At 38.5% G+C, this 17762-nt stretch overlaps 1 protein-coding gene across 2 annotated transcripts; it reads right to left on the reverse strand.

Moving 5' to 3' along the window:
* Positions 1-1022: 1022 nt before the first annotated feature.
* LOC110788041 (adenylyl-sulfate kinase 3) lies at positions 1023-6701 on the reverse strand. 2 transcript variants are annotated; one of them, XM_056840076.1, is made up of 7 exons: positions 6572-6701; positions 5319-5461; positions 4225-4374; positions 2909-3027; positions 2747-2831; positions 1558-1604; positions 1023-1423 (listed from the first exon to the last, which is right to left on the reverse strand). In XM_056840076.1, the coding sequence occupies exons 2-7, from the start codon at positions 5440-5442 to the stop codon at positions 1322-1324; spliced, it is 627 nt and encodes a 208-aa protein (XP_056696054.1). In that variant the 5' UTR covers positions 5443-5461; positions 6572-6701; the 3' UTR covers positions 1023-1321. The 2 variants fall into 2 exon arrangements, with proteins under 2 accessions (XP_056696054.1, XP_021848372.1); XM_021992680.2 differs by having other exon boundaries at positions 6426-6656.
* Between the last annotated feature and the right edge of the window lie 11061 nt (positions 6702-17762).

Below are 17762 nucleotides of genomic sequence, written 5' to 3' on the forward strand. Positions count from 1 at the left end.
ATATAAAAGTAAATTTCAAGCATTTTGAATCAACTTTTAATCCAATATACAATATTTATTATATACCACTTGTAAATAAAAATTTGGGTAGAATGAGAGATATGAAGTTATAAAAACCAAGTGAGGTGCACCCAAAATAAAGGCATAAGTGCACAAAACATTAGTACACCAGATGGCAGATAGTCGTGGACTCGTGGTATGGAAATATTTTGGTATTTTTTAATCTTTTTCTCCAAAAAGCAATCTCTTTATCGGTTTTTCTCCAATAGTCTAAGGTAATATTCCAACTTGCATTTACCTCCATGGATCCATATTACGGAGTACCAACTTACAATACCAAGTATGAATATAGGATAATATGATATGAGTATCATCACCGACCATCAATTTCACAAAATTTCTCAATTCCTTGGCAAACCAAAAATTAGCGTCTGAAGAACAAGGTAAATATGACAAGGATACTATGTCCGAAATTAGTTGTCATATTAGGGCTCCGTTTGGTAGGGCGTAAAACGTTTTCATGTAAAATGGTTTTCCATGAAAAACATTTTTCAAGGGAAAATACAATTTCAAACTAGTTTTGCTTTATTTGGTAGCTTAAAGGAAAATAGAAGAAGATGGTGAAGATTGAAGGGAAGAAAGGAGAGGGAGGTAAAGAGTAAAGAAGGAAAAGTGGTTTCCCTCATTTTCAAATGGAAAAGGGTTTTCCACCTTTGAGGGAGTAATGGAAAATTGTTTTCCATCCCTTACCCAACCAAACAACGTAAAATAATTGAAAAGGGGAAAATCGTTTTCCATGAAAACGTTTTACGCCCTACCAAACGGAGCCTAGATCAACAAAATCATTGAGACACGGTTTTCAAATTTTAAGAATATATGTAATACAGAGTGAAACACCAACATCCCGCGCTGTGTAAAGACCAGACAAGCAAAGGTCACTGAACAAGTTTGATGACATCAACTGTATCTAACATACTTGCAAAACCTTGAAATACAGCATATTATGGGCTTAATTCCAAAAATTAAAACGAAACCAGATAAACAACTCTTATAAAAACTTGACTATAACCCAGAATTCCTAGCAAAAAAGATCAAAATACACATGTTACCTTTTAAACAGGAAGAATGAGAGTCATCTGAAGATTCTATAGATACAATCCTCGTAACTTTTACAGCGAGTAAACCTATTGCACCACTTCAGATAAATCCAACATCACAACAATACTTGGATTGTCCTTGTGAACGACGCCTTGTTTCAGAAGCATTCTATGTTATGAGAGCACAAGGTTGAACACGGACAGAAATATTCCAGTGTAGCTAATCATTCATAATGCAAGAAGCCCTTTTCTCCTAAATATGATGCTACTTTCCCGGCCATATCAATTGGTGTAGGGCAGATACCGTCCGCCATTTTCAATTCTATCTGTCAAAAGTACACACCACATAACTACAAGGGTAGAAGCAAAGATTCCAGGTAGGACTTGGGAGATTTGGAAATATGTTGGACTCTATTCAATCGAAAATAATTGGTGCAGTAACTAAGGACATACTCCGTACCTCACAATTCAATGGCGGCTCGTAAGGGTCATCGATTCCAGTAAAACCTGCAACCCATGCACTATTTAGTACATAGTAACAATTTACGAACTAGTTCTTAAAACCAATACTACCAAATCCTTTGTTTTAGAGAAAGATAACCTTTTCTCCTCTATTTTTAGTTGTACAACTTTGACTTTTGCACTTTTACCCTTTTTTTCCTTCTACTAGACAGAAACATCATTATCAAATGTTTCTTCGTATTGGATTTTTCACGATGTATATTTTCAAAAGATCAACTTTTTGTAATTTTTACTGATAGATAAAGATGACCAATGAGGCGGGTTGGTTTGGTGGATTGTGGGTCGGGGATAGTTGACACACGATCAACACAGTGAAAGTCAAGTGGGTCGGGTCGTGGGTTGTGTCGGAAAAAATGGACACAATACGTGATGGGTTGTGCGGGTCGAGTGGGTCTAATGAGTTTTGTGGTTCGGATAGGTTGTCGGGCTAGATGTGGCCCCGATGGGTCAAATGTGTTTGGTGGGTTTAGACGTTTTTGGGGGGCTGATGTGGGTCCGGTGGATCTGGACATTATTTAAGCATTTAAATAAATTACAAAATTCATACGAACTTCAATTAATTATTCTTTATGTTATTGACATACTCACATATATGTAGTTAAAATATATATTAACAATAAAATTAAAATTTATTAGCCTTTTAACATACAAAATAGTTTAAATTAGGATGGCGGGTCGGGTAGGTCAAAGGGGTTAGGTGGGGTGGGTTCGTGTGTCGTGTGGGCTGTCTTCATGTGTGGGGTACTTGGGTGGGTCGGGTGTGCCGTAGTGAGTTGTGTATGGTTGTGTAATTGGGTAGAGTGGGTCGAAATGGGTTGTGTTGAAAAACTCGACTCACAACACATAAAAAAATACTATCTAGGTTGGGCGGGTTGTGTCATGGGTCATAAGTGGGTCCAACCCATGTAACCCACTACACGTTGTGTCAGGGTGGGTTGGGCCAAACCCGGCCCACTGGCCATCTCCACTGATAGACAGTTGAAGGTATTTTTAATGGTCAAAGTTGTATTTCGGAAGTCGGAGGCCTTGGAATCAAAATATGGTGGTAGAAGTAACTTGAGTAATCATAAAGCACAAAAGTTTTGCCTTATCAAGAGATATGCATGAAAATAACAAAAAATGAGAACCTTTAATCTTTCCAGCACGCGCAAGCTTGTACAACCCTTTGACATCTCTTTCTTCACAAACTTCTAAGGGCATGTTCATGAAAACCTGAAGATATACCATGTTAACAGCTCATCTTGAGAGAAATATAACCAAGTTCCACACAGAAGGTAGTCATAGAACACCTCAATGAAACTTCCGTCAGGCAACATTCCACGACAAGCATCACGGTCTTTTCTGTAGGGAGATATCAGACTTGCTATACAAATCAAGCCAGCATCTGCAAATAGCTTACCAACCTCCCCTGCAACATTAGTTATAACTAAATTAGGTCCCGCACACGCACGGATATTTTAAAATTATTTTTTGAGCATTTTTTTACAAAATATTTAACTGAATTATACCTCCAAGCTACTGCAGTGAACATACTTATTTATTCATCTGATATAAAACTTCGCTCTACTGCATATTACATGTTTTATATGCTTAATATGCTAATTTGACTTAAATATTCGATATGCTTAATATGCTAATTTGACCAAAATATTAAGTTAATATATTTTTCATTATATTAATATACCGGTTTGACTGAAATATTACCAAAAAAAATTAGCAAATTATTATTACGTTATATCTATTATTTCCATAATTTATAAACCAATATTTTTTTCCGCACATTAACAGTTTATAAAAAGTATAGATAAAAACAAAAATAAAACAGATACTTCTTAGGAAAATGGTTTTTGGCGAAAAAATTTTACACCGAGAACTGACATGTCTGTTTTAGTATAAAGTTACAGAGTACAGCTTTTGGAAACACCATCCTTTAATGATTATGTAGAGCAGGTTCAAGTGGAACATAGTCCAAATGTCCAATATATCACTCATGAGTCATCACTCTCATAATTAAGTTCTCTTTCTCAAGCGTTCTACACTATTCCTTTCTCTTCGGAGAACATTCCGTTTCTTTCAAATTATATTTTCGACACATGACATATTGCTTATTCCTCATTTGAGATTGAACCTATTTCTTATAATTGTATACCTATTGACAGGGAGAACAGCAAAGTGTGCATGTAACTTGCAATTATGAGTTCTATAATCTAGACACGCAAAAGTAACTTATTTGGAGTAGATAATTTGAAGGACGGGTGAAGGATAAACGGTTCAAAAACAGATCAAGAGGCAAAAGCATGGATTCCAAGGGCTTAATGTTTGTTGTAGTTGACTTCAAAGGTGAAGGATTAAAAAGGAATTTGAATCCTCCGGACAATATCAACTTTCATTCCTATTGTCTTCCCTTGTTGCCACAACCCTTTGTACCAGCAACATAATCCCAACAGTAAGTAATATGGTTGAGCTAGAAATACAATGTTACAATGAGTATCAGATGATATGGATGTTGAATCAAATAAGTGAATCAACTCCAGAAACAAAAGTGTAAAATGTGTAACATCCATAAACTTGAGAAGTAAAACATCCAGTGAAATCAGATACTTACCAACTCTGCGTATGTTTTCAGTACGGTCCTCCGCGGAAAAGCCAAGATTCTTGTTTAAACCATGCCTAAGATTGTCTCCATCGAGAACATAAGATAGCTTCCCCCTTGAATGCAGTTCTCTACCTAACGAGCAAGCTAGCGTGCTTTTTCCTGCCCTCACACAAGAAACACAAGTAACTTAATAGAACCACAATATTCATAGCTTTAACTGAATTCAATTATTCTGATTTGCTACAAAGCTTCCCTCTTTTAAGATGCATGGACTAAGTAGAAACTCCATACAGGAATGGAAACTATTATCTCTTCCACAAGCTGGGTCATTATATTCCATTTTAGAGTATTGTAACAATATCAATAGTATATTCATGGAAGTCAATCAAGTCTCTAACATCAGTAATATGTTCACCTTGCTAAACTTTTTACTTAATTCTGTTGGCATCCGATCACCTCTGAGTTCTGACCCAACCAAAATGACCTAAACCGTATCAGAAAGATTCAGACTAAAAGAATGTATATCATACTAAATCAAATCTTAAGATTCGAGCTAGATCAACTTATCTCGGATGAAGAGAACATGACAGGCCACGTACGTTTCACTTTTTCGGAAACTGAACACTTTTTCAAGTTCGAACTAAATCAAATCACACCCAACACCCCAGACAAGAAAAAATAGACTACACTATATCTTGTTTAAGAAATTACTCAGAACAAACCAGAAAGATACAAACCACACTAGACCCACTTGACCTTAAAACACTTACAATAGATCACCTTATTTGAGAGGAGAATATAACCCAAATGAACCACTAGAAAAAAGATACTTCAGAAACTAGTAGTAAACCAACAATTGAACAATACTGAATTAAGCACCAATCAATCTATCAAGGTCCTAAATTATCAAGGTTTACCCATCTATCAAGGTTTACCTAAATTTTCAATACCAAGATTCCTGAGGTAATCAAAAGTTAAGATTGCAATGTAAAATGGGCAAGGAAAGGCCCTAAATTGTCCAAAATAGAAAATACCGAAAATGTGCAACAAAATCATGCAAAATAAAGAGGGCAAGCAATAACAAATTAACAAGAAATATATACCTGATCCACTGAGACCAGTTATCCAGACAACACATCCCTTCTGATTAAGTAGCTTTTGCCTATCAATATTTCCAACTGCACACTCATGCCAGAAAATATTTGTCGAGTTTCCCACAGTAGACATGAGAAAAATCACTTATTCCCTATTGGAATGCAAAAGTATATCAATGGTTAGACACACAATTTCCACCACATCAATACAGGGTTTATAATCGAAAGAACAGGACATGGGCTGTAATTAGAAAGTGGCAAGGAATCAGAAATTTTGTCGAATGCCAAAGCTGGAGGAGAAGCACAATCAAACAAAAGTCAATCAACTTTGTGGCAATATCATGTAAGCGTGCACAAACCAGATTAAATCTCTCATCATTCACTTCCTATCAATTACGAATTCAGAACATTGCAGCACAAAAACGCCTAAAGTATTCAACTTCGGGTACAAGAAGAAAGGGCACTCAGAAATAGTCAGAACATTCTAATACGAAGTATTACAATCAAACGAAACCTTCAAAACAAAAAAAACCAGAACCCCTCCTCTTGCAACAATATAATATTTAAAACAATGCAGAATCCCCATCTTCATTTAATATTTATAACAATGCAGAATCCCCATCCTCATTCACAACTTCACAATGGCCGACCTATTGCGGTCAGTGAAGCCTTTTTTCTATTTACCTAGACATGCTCACTACATTAACTCAGGAGCTGAGCATATATACCAATGCAGACAATTGGAATGCCTTCATCAGGTTTCCACAAATTATGCATGATCTCATAAATCTTCCTGCAACCCAATACACAAAGATTATTCTTATCCATGAACAAACCCATTTATAGTTGTTTCAATTAATTTTTTTTATTTTTTTCAAAAATTACAAAAATCTGATCAATACCCAGTCACGAATTCATAATCAAAGTGATAAAACACAACAATAGTCATACAAATAAGCCTATTCAATAACCCAATTAACAAACAATTGCAGGGAAAAAACACATTTGCATCAACTAAAATCAAAACAAATTGATTCAACAATCATCAATAACATAATAAAATCAAATCACAGATTAAAAATACTTGTATGATGAGAAAGAGCATTAAAAATTTACCCAAAAATTTTCTCTGATAACGGAGCTAATGTGAGTGAGAAGATCTTGTATATAAAAAAAAAAAAAGGAAAAATAGAGGGGTTTTTAGAGGAAAAACTCCATGAATTGAACGAAATTCGAGGAGAGGTAATTAGACAGAAACGTACGTGGAGTGTGTTTGAATTGAATGCGCCAGGCTCTACGCCCCTCATAAATCGGGAAAATATATTATCAACAAAGTTCCAACTTTCCAATTTTGAACTTTTAATGTTAACTCTTCCTTTCTGACAGGAATCCGTGTTTATTTTACACTCGAGTGTATCTTACGCACAATATATCTATGTTCGCTTTTGAGTTTATATGAAACCCTTTCGAATTATTATATAATAATGAGATTTTGCCAAATACAATCCAATACCTTAAACTTTCAGCAGTGTGTCTCCTGTGTGACTGGCCACATCATTAATTTAAAGGTGAGACATGCGTGTGACATGCGTGTAACACAATCGTGCGAAAAGCGCGTTCAACAAAAATAAACGAAAAAGAAACGTAGTTAAATAGTGGACATCTCTTTCTCCACCGCGCAGTAACACCAAAAACCAAGGTTTCGAGCTGCTTCTACTCGAGATCTACAAAAACAACTCATAATTCCAGATTTTGAGCTACATATCTACTTGGGATTGTTAATAGTGGAGTTCGAACATACTCTACAACTTTCAATGGACAATATACAGCTTTCGGATTTGAATAACAATGGAGAACATGAAAAAACAACAAGCAATGGTGACGATATTGAAGATTTCACCATTGCTGAAGATGGAATTCAAGATTTAACAATTATGGAAGAAAAAATCGAAGACCTAACAATTATGGAAGAAGAAATCGAAGACCTAAATTGACTTCTAACGAAAACAAAGGTATTTCAATTATAGTAACGTGTTGTTATAAAAGTACATGTTCTAACACTATTAAAATATCTGGCCTTAATCTATAGAAGTAATAGCGCTAACACTATAAAAGTACTTGACCTTAAACTTTAAAAGCACATGGGCAAAAAATAAAAATAAAATACATGTTCTAACACTGTAAAAGTATCTGTTGTAAAACTATAAATGTACATGCCCTTAATCTATAAAATAACAACCTTTTCACTACAAAAGTACTTGGCCTAAAACTATAAAAGTACTTGGGTTAAAAATAAATAAATAAAAATATATGTTGTAAAACTATTAAAGTATCTGCCCTTAATCTATAAAAGTAGCAGCCCTCACACTACAAAAATACTTGGTGTAAAAGTATAAAAGTCGTTGTGTTAGAAATAAAAAAGTACCTGCCCTAAAACTATAAAGTAAATTAAAGTAATTGCACTAAAAAAACTATAAAATTAAATGCTTTACAACTATAAAAGTATATGGACTAAAACTATTAAAGAAAATAAAAGTAATTACGCTAAACTATTAAAGTAAGAACCCTAAAACTAGTATTTGGCAGAATACTATAAAAGTACATGGACTAAAACTATAAAAGAGAATAATGAATATAAGTATTGTCTAAAAGTATAATTGTAATTGAACTAAAACTATAAAAGCACGTGCTCTAAAACAATAAAAGTAACAACCCTAAAACTATAAAAGAAAATTAAAGTATTTGGTGTAAAAGTATAAAAGTACTTGGACTAAAACTATAAAAGTACATGTCCTAAAAGAATAAAAGTCAATAAATGTAATTACCCTAAAACATAAAAGTACATGGCCTAAAACTATAAAAGCAACTGACCTAAAACTATAAAAGCAAATGACCTAAAACTATAAAACTACCTGGTCTAAAAGTATAAAAGTACTTGGAATAAAACTATGAAACTACCTGGCCTAAAACTAAAAAAGTAATTCACTTATAACTATAATAGTACCTTCCTTAAAAATATAAAAGTACTTTCTCTAACATTATAAAACTATAAAAATAACTTCACTAAAACTATAAAAGTACTTGGCCTACAACTATAAAAGTAACTTCCCTAAAACTCTAAAAGTACCTGGTCTACTTTGATAGCTTATTCAAAAAGTTTTGGTGGGAGATAAGGAAATCAAGGATAGATGGAGGTTCTACTTTGATAGCTTGTTCAACGGGGATCAAGGGCGCGATATTGGGGATACAAATATCCCTAGGGATATGGTTAACCTAGACTTTATGCGAAGAATTCAAAAGAGAGAAGTCGAAATGGCACTGGAAAAGATGGGACGCAAGAGGGCAGTGGGGCCCGATGGTATACTTATCGAAGTCTGGAGATGCTTGGGAGAGAGAGGGTTGTATGGTTAACAACTCTTTTCAACAAGATTTGGGGAAGTAATAGGATGCCATTAGAGTGGAGGAAGAGTACTATCATCCCCTTGTACAAGAATAAGGGTGATGTCCAGGATTGTGCCAACTATCGAGGAATCAAACTAATGAGTCATACTATGAAACTTTGGGAGCGGATTATTGAGCAAAGACTGAGGAAAACTGTGAAAATTTCGGAGAACCAGTTTGGATTTATGCCTGGGAGATCGACTATGGAGGCCATTCACCTTATAAGGCAACTAATGGAGAATTATCGGGATAAGAAGAAGGACTTACATATGGTTTTCATAGATTTGGAGAAGGCGTATGATAAGGTACCAAGGGAAATCCCTTGGTGGGCATTAAGTAAGAAAGGAATTCCGAGGAAGTATATTGATATCATCAAGGACATGTATGAGGGAGTTAGCACGAGTGTGAGAACTAGTGTTGGTAAGACCGAAGAATTCCCCATTACGATTGGAGTGCATCAAGGTTCCGCACTTAGCCCGTTTCTTTTTGCTATAGTCATGGAGGAATTGACGAGGTCAATCCAAGATGGTATTTCCTGGTGCATGATGTTTGCAGATGATATTGTGTTGATTGATGAAACAAAAGAAGGAGTGGAAAGTAAGTTGGAGTTATGGAGACAAACGTTGGAATCTCGGGGTTTTAGGCTGAGTAGAAAAGAGACGGAATATATAGAGTGTAAGTTTAGTGGAGTCCAAGTTAGAGAGACAAGGGAGATTACCTTAGATGGGAAAATTGTCCAAGGCTCTGAAATGTTCCGTTATTTAGGATCTATTATCCAAAAGGATGGAGAATTGGATGGCGATGTGGCCCATAGAATCAAAGCAGGTTGGTTGAAGTGGAAAGGTGCCACGGGGTTCCTATGTGATTCAGGCATGCCCCAAAGTTTGAAGGGAAAATTTTACCGCACGGCAATTCGACCGGCTTTGTTATACGGCACAGAATGCTGGGCAGTGAAACATTGTCACGTGCACAAGATGAATGTGGCGGAGATGCGCATGTTACGTTGGATGTGTGGGCATACAAGAAAGGATCGTTTTAGGAATGAGATTATTAGGAAGAAAGTAGGGGTTGCACCGATTGAGTTTAAGATGATGGAAAATCGTTTGAGATGGTTTGGACATGTGAGCAGAAGACCAAGTGATGCTCCGGTTAGGAGGATAGAAGGGGGGCAAAGTGATAGAATTGCAAGGGGTATGGGAAGACCTAAGAAAACTTGGAGGAAGGTGATTGAGCACGATATGAGCTTTCTTGGGATTGAGGAAAATATGGCGTTGGATAGGACAGAGTGGAGGGAGAGAATATACATTGATGACTTCAGTTGATTTATACATATTTCATGTTTTTGTTTCTTTCTATTTTTATTTTTATTTTTATTTTTAAAATTCTTTAAATTTTTTTTAATTTACATGCTATTTTGAAATATACTCATTTTACTTATTCATTTGTTTTAAACTTTACTTATTTTTTTATCATCTCTTACAATATTTCTTCTATAGTATATATACATTTTTATCTTATCTTACTTTCATTAATTCCACTTTCTCTTCCTTGTTTTTTTGACGATCTCATACGACGATTCATGTTAGCCGACCCCAAATCATGTTGGGACTAAGGCTTTGTTGTTGTTGTTGTTGTTGTTGTTGTTGTTGTTGAGTGGTGCTTGGTTTTTTTTAGATGTGTAGGTGCAAGATCGAGTTAATTCCGGAAACTTTGATGCATCGACAAGCCGCAAGCTCGCAAAACCCAGCGCCTACCAAGCGTGCGCGCTGGCCTATATCCTCTCCAATTGAGTGCCCCTGCCTTGCCCGCTGGCAATCAAGCGTGAGCGCTGGACTCGTCGCCAGCAAGAGAGCAGTCGACGCATCGAGCGAGCACTCGATGCCTTCGCTGCCCATGCCTGCCAGCCCACGCACCAGCTCAATGCTCGCAGCAGCCTGCGCCCTGCTCTTCGTCTCTCGCCGATGCTCGCAGTACCAGCGAGCGCTGGCTCGACGCCAGCGATCGAGATCGCGCAGCCCGCTCGTCTGCCAGCCTTCACTGCCCCTCGCCAATGCCCGCACTCGATGCTCGCAGCTCCCAGCGAGCGCTGGCTCGACGCCAGCGAGAGAACTCGCGCAGCCATGCCTGTCAGCCGACCCTCATGCCTCGCCATTCCACATCCATGCCAGTGCTCGATGCTCGATGCTCCAGCGAGCGATGGCTCGTCCACAGCGAGGGATCTCGCGCAACTCTTCATTGCCCCTCGCCCACATGCCAGCCCACCCAAACAAAACACTCTCACTCTCTTGCCTCACGCAAACAGCCACCCCCACCTTACTTCGAACTCCCCTTCTCTCTCAACCTCACCTTCCAACACCAACCCCATCACCCAACATCCCATCGCCACCCACGCCGCCGGCGACCACCCCTGTTGTCGGCGCCGCCCCAACCCAGCCACCCGCCCTCAAAAATCCTTCACCTTTTCCCCCCTTTAACACCATAAACCCTAGACTTAATCAATTTGGGGGTTTTTGTTTCTCATGGTTGGAGTTCGGATTGGTTGAATTGTGAACTTCATAAGGGTCAAAGGAGGAGATTTACATCAATTTCATTCTCTATTCATCACCAAATTGGTAGTAAGATTTGAATTACTCCCTCTATTTTACTCTTTGACATTATTCAAGAATTTCTATGCTTATGGTTAAATTGAATTACATGAATTACTTGATTGTCAATTGAAATTGATTGAGGGACAAATTACTTCCTTGTGAATTCTGGTTTCATTGATTTGATTGTTGCGTGGAGTACCGGAGTTTTGATTTACTTGGATTATTGGCATTGTTGATTACGGTGACACTTATCACAGATTTCATACACCATGACACCACCAAGACGCTCAAATCCTAAGCGTAATGCCACTAAACCAACTGCACCCAAACAAGCCACATTCAAAAAGCCACCCACCCCAAAAGCCCCACCACCAAAAGTCACCCCACCCATATTACCACCACCCTTACAAGCCCCCACACCCATAATACCACCACCACCACCACATCTAAATCCTGAGCTTCGCCAACAAACTTTGCTAGCCGCCTTGCACAAAAGACCAGTTTGTTCTACACTTTTCTACTCCATAGATGCGGCTACCAAATTTGGGACTTCATTCTAGTATTGTCGAACTTCTTTCTGGTTTGTCTTGGGAGAAATTTCTTGGTATTACTGAGCTTACTTTTGCAGATTGGACTTATGAATTCCTAGCTTCCTTTGAGTTTAAAGGAGAGCCCTCAAAGCTGTATTTTAAACTTGGTGGTGTAGCTCGTGAATTGACTGTCAATGAGGTAAATGATATATTTGGATGGGGGAAAGGATGCATAATTGATTCATACGGGTTCACCACCTTCTTGGATGACAAGATAACTGAGGATGATACGCCTTGTGATCTCTCTCACTTTTGGTTTCGAATAATTGGAAAAAAGGATTGGAATCCCGGCCATAGCAAGTGTGGCTCGATCATCAATCCATCCTCAGATTACTCCATCTGGTGATTAAGAGTGTCTTCTACCCTAAAAAGGAGATGAATCAAGTCACCACATCTGACCTCAGACACTTATTGGCTTTCACTATTGAAAGGCACCCGGACCTTCCTACGATTGATTATGGTTCTTTCTTGGTCTCAGCCTTTCATACTGCTGAGATGTTGGAGATATCCATTGTGGCGGTTTTATCACTTGTATTGCCAAGCATTTTGGGTTGTCAACTGAGGGCAAGAAGCCGGTTTCATCGAAAAACTATTTGCTTGACATTAAGGCATTGGGTCGTTTTGGTTAGCTCAAATAGACAGGAGATCGTTATGTTTGGAACGTGAAACGAGGGGGACACCGCCTGGCCGACTCCCCTTATGCCTATCTCCCGTGTTCTCGGGCAGATCTCACTACCTCGGGATGTTTGACATTCTCACCTGACTTTCGACGATCGGGGAGCCGGACGGCAGACTCCGCGCATCCACCCCCCGGACCCTCAGTGAGTACTCCTGCGTCTCACATTGCTGCTACCCCCGAGGGTCCAGCATCACCTACTCCTGTTACCGGCTCTGTACCACTTGAGCACCAGCTGGGAGCCTTTGTTTCGCTTTGCGAAACTTTTCATACTGCTGTCTTTGAGCGTCTCTCTGCTCTTGACGACCAGGTTGCCTCTTTGCGACAGGATGTTTCCACCATTCTTGCACGGCTTCCAGCTCCTGCCCCGACTCTTGCTGAGTGAGACGTTCCTTTTCTCTTTCCCTTGCATTACTATGTATTGTCGCAGTGGGGTCACTGCATCATTCTAGCTTGGGGGGAGGGATATCCTATCCTTTATTGCTTTCTTAGTATACTTTTTATCGCTTTCATAGGTGTTGTACGCTTTGTACCATCCATTAGGGGTGGGAGTTTACGTGCAACGAAAAAAATGTACTGCTTTCCTAGTATTATTGATTAGTTTAGTTGTTTTTCTTTACTTGCATTCATACTTCTTTATACCCTGCATAGTGTATTTGACTTTCAAACCATGTTCGGACTTTATTTGACTCTCTGGAGCTTCTCTTGAACTTAGCTATGATTCTGAAATTCAGTCGGTTGTGCTATACATTGATAACTGCTTGGCATTTTGTGAACCAATTGAATGGTATGCGGTAAGATGTTGGTCTCGTGTCAAGAATAGCTAGCCAATTACCTTGTAAGTCACCTTACTACGTGTTTGTGTGATTGATGTGACTTGTTATCATATGATTCTGGCTTGAGATTCATTAGTAGTTTAGTTGTAACTCACGCATGCCGCGTATGACAGAGGCCATTCTCTTAGGAAGCCTTCAGACGAATTTAGAAACATCAGTTCCTGCCTTTCATACCCATGTTGTAGCCTTATCCGTTTATTCTTTTAACTCCACAAAATTAAGCCCTATTAGCCCCGTTGGTTACTTGTCCCGAGTCTAGCTTGGGGGAGCTTCGGTGTTCGTAATGGTTTCATTGATGTTGATTGATTGGCACACTAAGCCAATAGTTCGTGGTTCGAGGCTATGGTTGGATATGTGGTTTGGAGATGGTGCATATTATTGTTGGCACCCAAGCTTGTAATAGTTAGCATTAGATTTATATATGTCATTTCGTTTTCATTATTTTGTTTCAATTTCATAAAAAAAAAAAAAAAAAGATAGAATCAAAGAAAAAAAATGTATGTTTTTCGTTTTTGTATATAGTTTGAAGGCAAGGAAAGGGGATTGAAGAAAGATCATTTGACATTATATTATGTTCTTCCCCTTGGTTATAATTTAGTTGATTGTTCGGATTTCATGTTTCGATGGAGTTGGATTTTCGGCATTATCGCCGACGCATATAGTTCACCTTTGCTCCCCAAGTTGGACCTTACTCTCACTTTTTCCCAAATTATATCCTACCCTTCCTTTTCACCTAGCCCCATTACAAGCTTATTATAAAGACCTCTTGATCGGCATGTTTGTTTTGTGATTGAGCGAAAATTGTTTCTTGCTATTGTCATCTTACCCCACGTTGCATCATATATTTATATTCTACAAGGTATGCGGCGACGACTAGCTTGATTGAGAACAGTTTGTGGCTAAGCTTGGTTGTTTCAATTGTGGATCATGATGCTTTGTGGTTCTATTTGTATCCGAACTAGATTTCTGTCTTAATAACTTTGTTTGATTGTTTGCCCAAGAGTTGAGTAGGGTTGTTCAGGTTCAATGAAAGTCATGTGCGTCTCATTTCTCTATCTTTGGTCTAGTGTTGCTTGGGGCAAGCAACAGTTTAGCTTGGGGGAATTTGATGAATCATATTTATACAGGGTATTCTAGGCTCATTTAGGTTGCATTTCTAGGCATTTGTCTCATTTTAGTTGCATTTAGAGTCATAATTGCATAAGTCTTCGTTATTGTACTCTATAACGCTCTGTTTGTGTTTCCTTTGATATTTCAGGTGATTTTACAATTATTTGGGTGCTTTCAGAGTGTTTGGAGGTGGATCGAATGATCACCGGATGGTTTGAGTCCGAGACGAAGTGTTTGATCGGAGAATTGAGCTTTCCGGGGATGATTAGCTCGATGTATCGCTTGTGCATAGCCTCGCAAGATCTCTCGTTGGCTCGCAAGATCTCTCATTGGCTCGCAAGATCCCTCGTTGGCTCGCTACATCTATCGTCGTGCCTCGTCGCTTCATGGCAGCCTGCTATGCATCTCACTAGGCCAGCGAGGGACGGCTCGCTAGCTCCCTCGCTGCCTCGTTGCTCTGCCTTGCATCACTTCAATTGGCCAGCGAGGGATGGTGCGCGAGATCCCTCGCTGCCTCGTTGCTCCGTCGCCTTGTCTTGCCGCACTTCACTCGGCTAGCGAGGGATGGCTCGCTAGCTCCCTCGCTGCCTTGCCTCGCCCCTTGCTCTACATTGCTACATTCCATTGGGCCAGCGAGGGATGGTGCGCGAGATCCCTCGCTGCCCATGCCTCGCCATCTCTCTTGCTGTGTGGGCGGCTCGTGCTCGGGTTTGGCTGCCACGTCATCGCTCCATCGACCAATCATCGACGACTTTTATCTTTATTTTCTTATTTATTTATTATTTATTTTATTTTAGAAAATAGGGAGCATATAAATACTCAAGGGAATTAATTTATTTCCCTCATGTTATTTTTTTCCTTAGAATTCTTTTAAACGCTTAGTTTTATTTTTCTCTCTTCATATTATTTAGCCCTAGTACACTCCATTCGATCGATCAATATAGAGGTATTTTTCATAATTCTTCTTGCTTTGAATTATTGTTTTCTATTATTGTGCATTATGAATTTCATTGTTATTTCATATTTCATGTTCGTTAGTTTAGTCATGAGCGAGTAGTTTTATTCTAGGGCTAAGTAAGGGAAGCCATGTTTATACCATGATTGTTATGCATTAAAGTTTATTAATTTATATATTACGCTTGAGTAATTCCAATTGATTTGTTATTAATTGTTGATTCATGTAATTGGCCAATATCGTGGATTGATTATCTAGCTAATAGGAATTAGAATTGAAAGATCATATTCTTAGAGGCTTTGTGCAATTGGCAATTCTGATTATGTTAGCGACCGTACTGCATATGTTGGATTGAAAGTGTTAAGACCCGACCGTAGGATTAACATATACTTTAATTACTCGGCCTAGCCTATTCATTGTCGAATTGATTTGTGTTCTTGGATTTGTATAAGCATGGTGAACCGAACAGACGCCCTAGACCTTTAATTCATCGATAAATTACGCATTTTTATTATTGATTTAGTTTTACTAGTTAACACTCAAAATCAACTTTCGTTATTGAAATAGTTCGTATAATTGGGTAAAAAAACAAATAGAACTTGTCTCCCTGTGGGATCGACCCGTATTTGCTAAGTATCTGCTAACAACAGACACCGTGCACTTGCGATATCACTTTTTAATTCATCAACGAGCAAGGCTCAGGGCTGGGCTGTGCGCGGACGAGAGAAAAAGAGAGAGGATGGGGTGCCGTGTGGTACAAGTGAAGGATAGAGAGAAAATAATGTGAGGGTTTAATGAGGGGATGCAATTGAATTATAAGGAGTAGGCTTGCCTAATCCCTAGTGGGCTAGGCTTAGTAAGTTGGATATTGGGCTTATACGCCACGTCACCACTAATTATAAGTATCATGACATGTTTATTAACAACCAAAAAACATGTACTTCGTAACAAGGATCGAACATCCAATCTCAATGAATTAAAAATTACACCCCTACCCTCTTAGCTCCCTCTTATCTAGATACAATGTATATTACTAGTCTTATATGCACGGGATCCGTGCAAATACGAGAAACAGATTTGTGTAATTACATTTAAACCTGAAGTAACATGTAAAAAATATAATATAAATGCAATGCGTGCGAATATAAGAAACATATAAGTTAGATAGAGTCGAACGCATATAAACAAATTGATTAAAATGGTAAGAATTTACTTAAGGGGCTAGATTGATTAAATTGATTCTTTGGCTTTTCCTATTGGAAAAATTACTTTTAATAATCCAACCTTTTGACGATTTTCCTTTATTAATCCAACATTTCGATTATTATCTAATAATCCAACCTTTATACCCTATTAATTTTTATTGTACCCGACCGATCATCAACCCAATATAGCAGGTTACATGTACATGTGCCGTGCATCCATTCGCTATGATTTTTTATATTTTAAAAATAAGTTTTTTCTCTTTTCCTACCTTCTTTCTAACTTTTTTCTTTCTTCTTCCTTCCTACTTCATTCATGCCTGCTATTATTGCTCTAGTGGAGAGCTTAGCCCTCCTCCCCAGTCTCTGTCTATCCACCACCACCACCACCACTATAAAACCATCGCCTTCCTCCGCTCTTCCACCACCTCCCCCCACTACCGCCACCCTCATCTCCTTTCCCCTTTCGTCCACCTCGTAACCCATTGTGTTATTTTCTCCTCTCACTCTCACCGTCACCACCGCGGCTCCACCGTCACTGGCATGTCGTCAATCTCCCTGAAAACCTTTCGGCTTCCACCACCTGAATCTAAACAAACTTTACCCATATATACCTGCCTAATTAAAGCACACGTTAATGGAAAATCGCTACACAAAATCACGCACAATCCCTCTTTTCTCTCTCCTCGATCTGGTGCACCGCCACACAACCTCGGCTCCACCACCTTTGCACCACCCAACAACGTGCCTCCAACCACCTTTATTAAACACCGCTAATTTTCTCCCAACACATCTCACCTCATGAATGCCCATCCCATTTTCTAATCTTCCTCTGTTTCGTGCCTCACCAAGTATTTGTGTTGAAACCCATTACCGTAGACATAAATCAAATATCAACCTTTACTTCCCTTTATGGGTTTTTAAAAATAAAATAATAAAAAAAACCCGACCTTTTTAGCCGGTTTCCGGTCATGTTGGTGCAATAAAAGTTAATGGGGTTGCAAAGGTTGGATTATTAGATAATAATCTAAAAGTTGGATTATTAACGGAAAATC

Source organism: Spinacia oleracea, chromosome 3 (assembly GCF_020520425.1).
Source record: "Spinacia oleracea cultivar Varoflay chromosome 3, BTI_SOV_V1, whole genome shotgun sequence".
In the NCBI taxonomy this organism is placed as follows: domain Eukaryota; kingdom Viridiplantae; phylum Streptophyta; class Magnoliopsida; order Caryophyllales; family Amaranthaceae; genus Spinacia; species Spinacia oleracea.

What these genes read in the sequence shown, in the direction of transcription:
- LOC110788041 (XM_056840076.1), bottom strand. Translation starts at nt 5,442, where the DNA reads ATGTCTACTGTGGGAAACTCGACAAATATTTTCTGGCATGAGTGTGCA. An exon ending in GCGTGCTGGAAAGATTAAAG is followed by an intron (nt 1,605 to 2,746) that starts GTTCTCATTTTT and finishes CATGGGTTGCAG; the next exon opens with GTTTTACTGGAATCGATGAC. An exon ending in AGCCGCCATTGAATTGTGAG is followed by an intron (nt 1,424 to 1,557) that starts GTACGGAGTATG and finishes TACTTTTGACAG; the next exon opens with ATAGAATTGAAAATGGCGGA.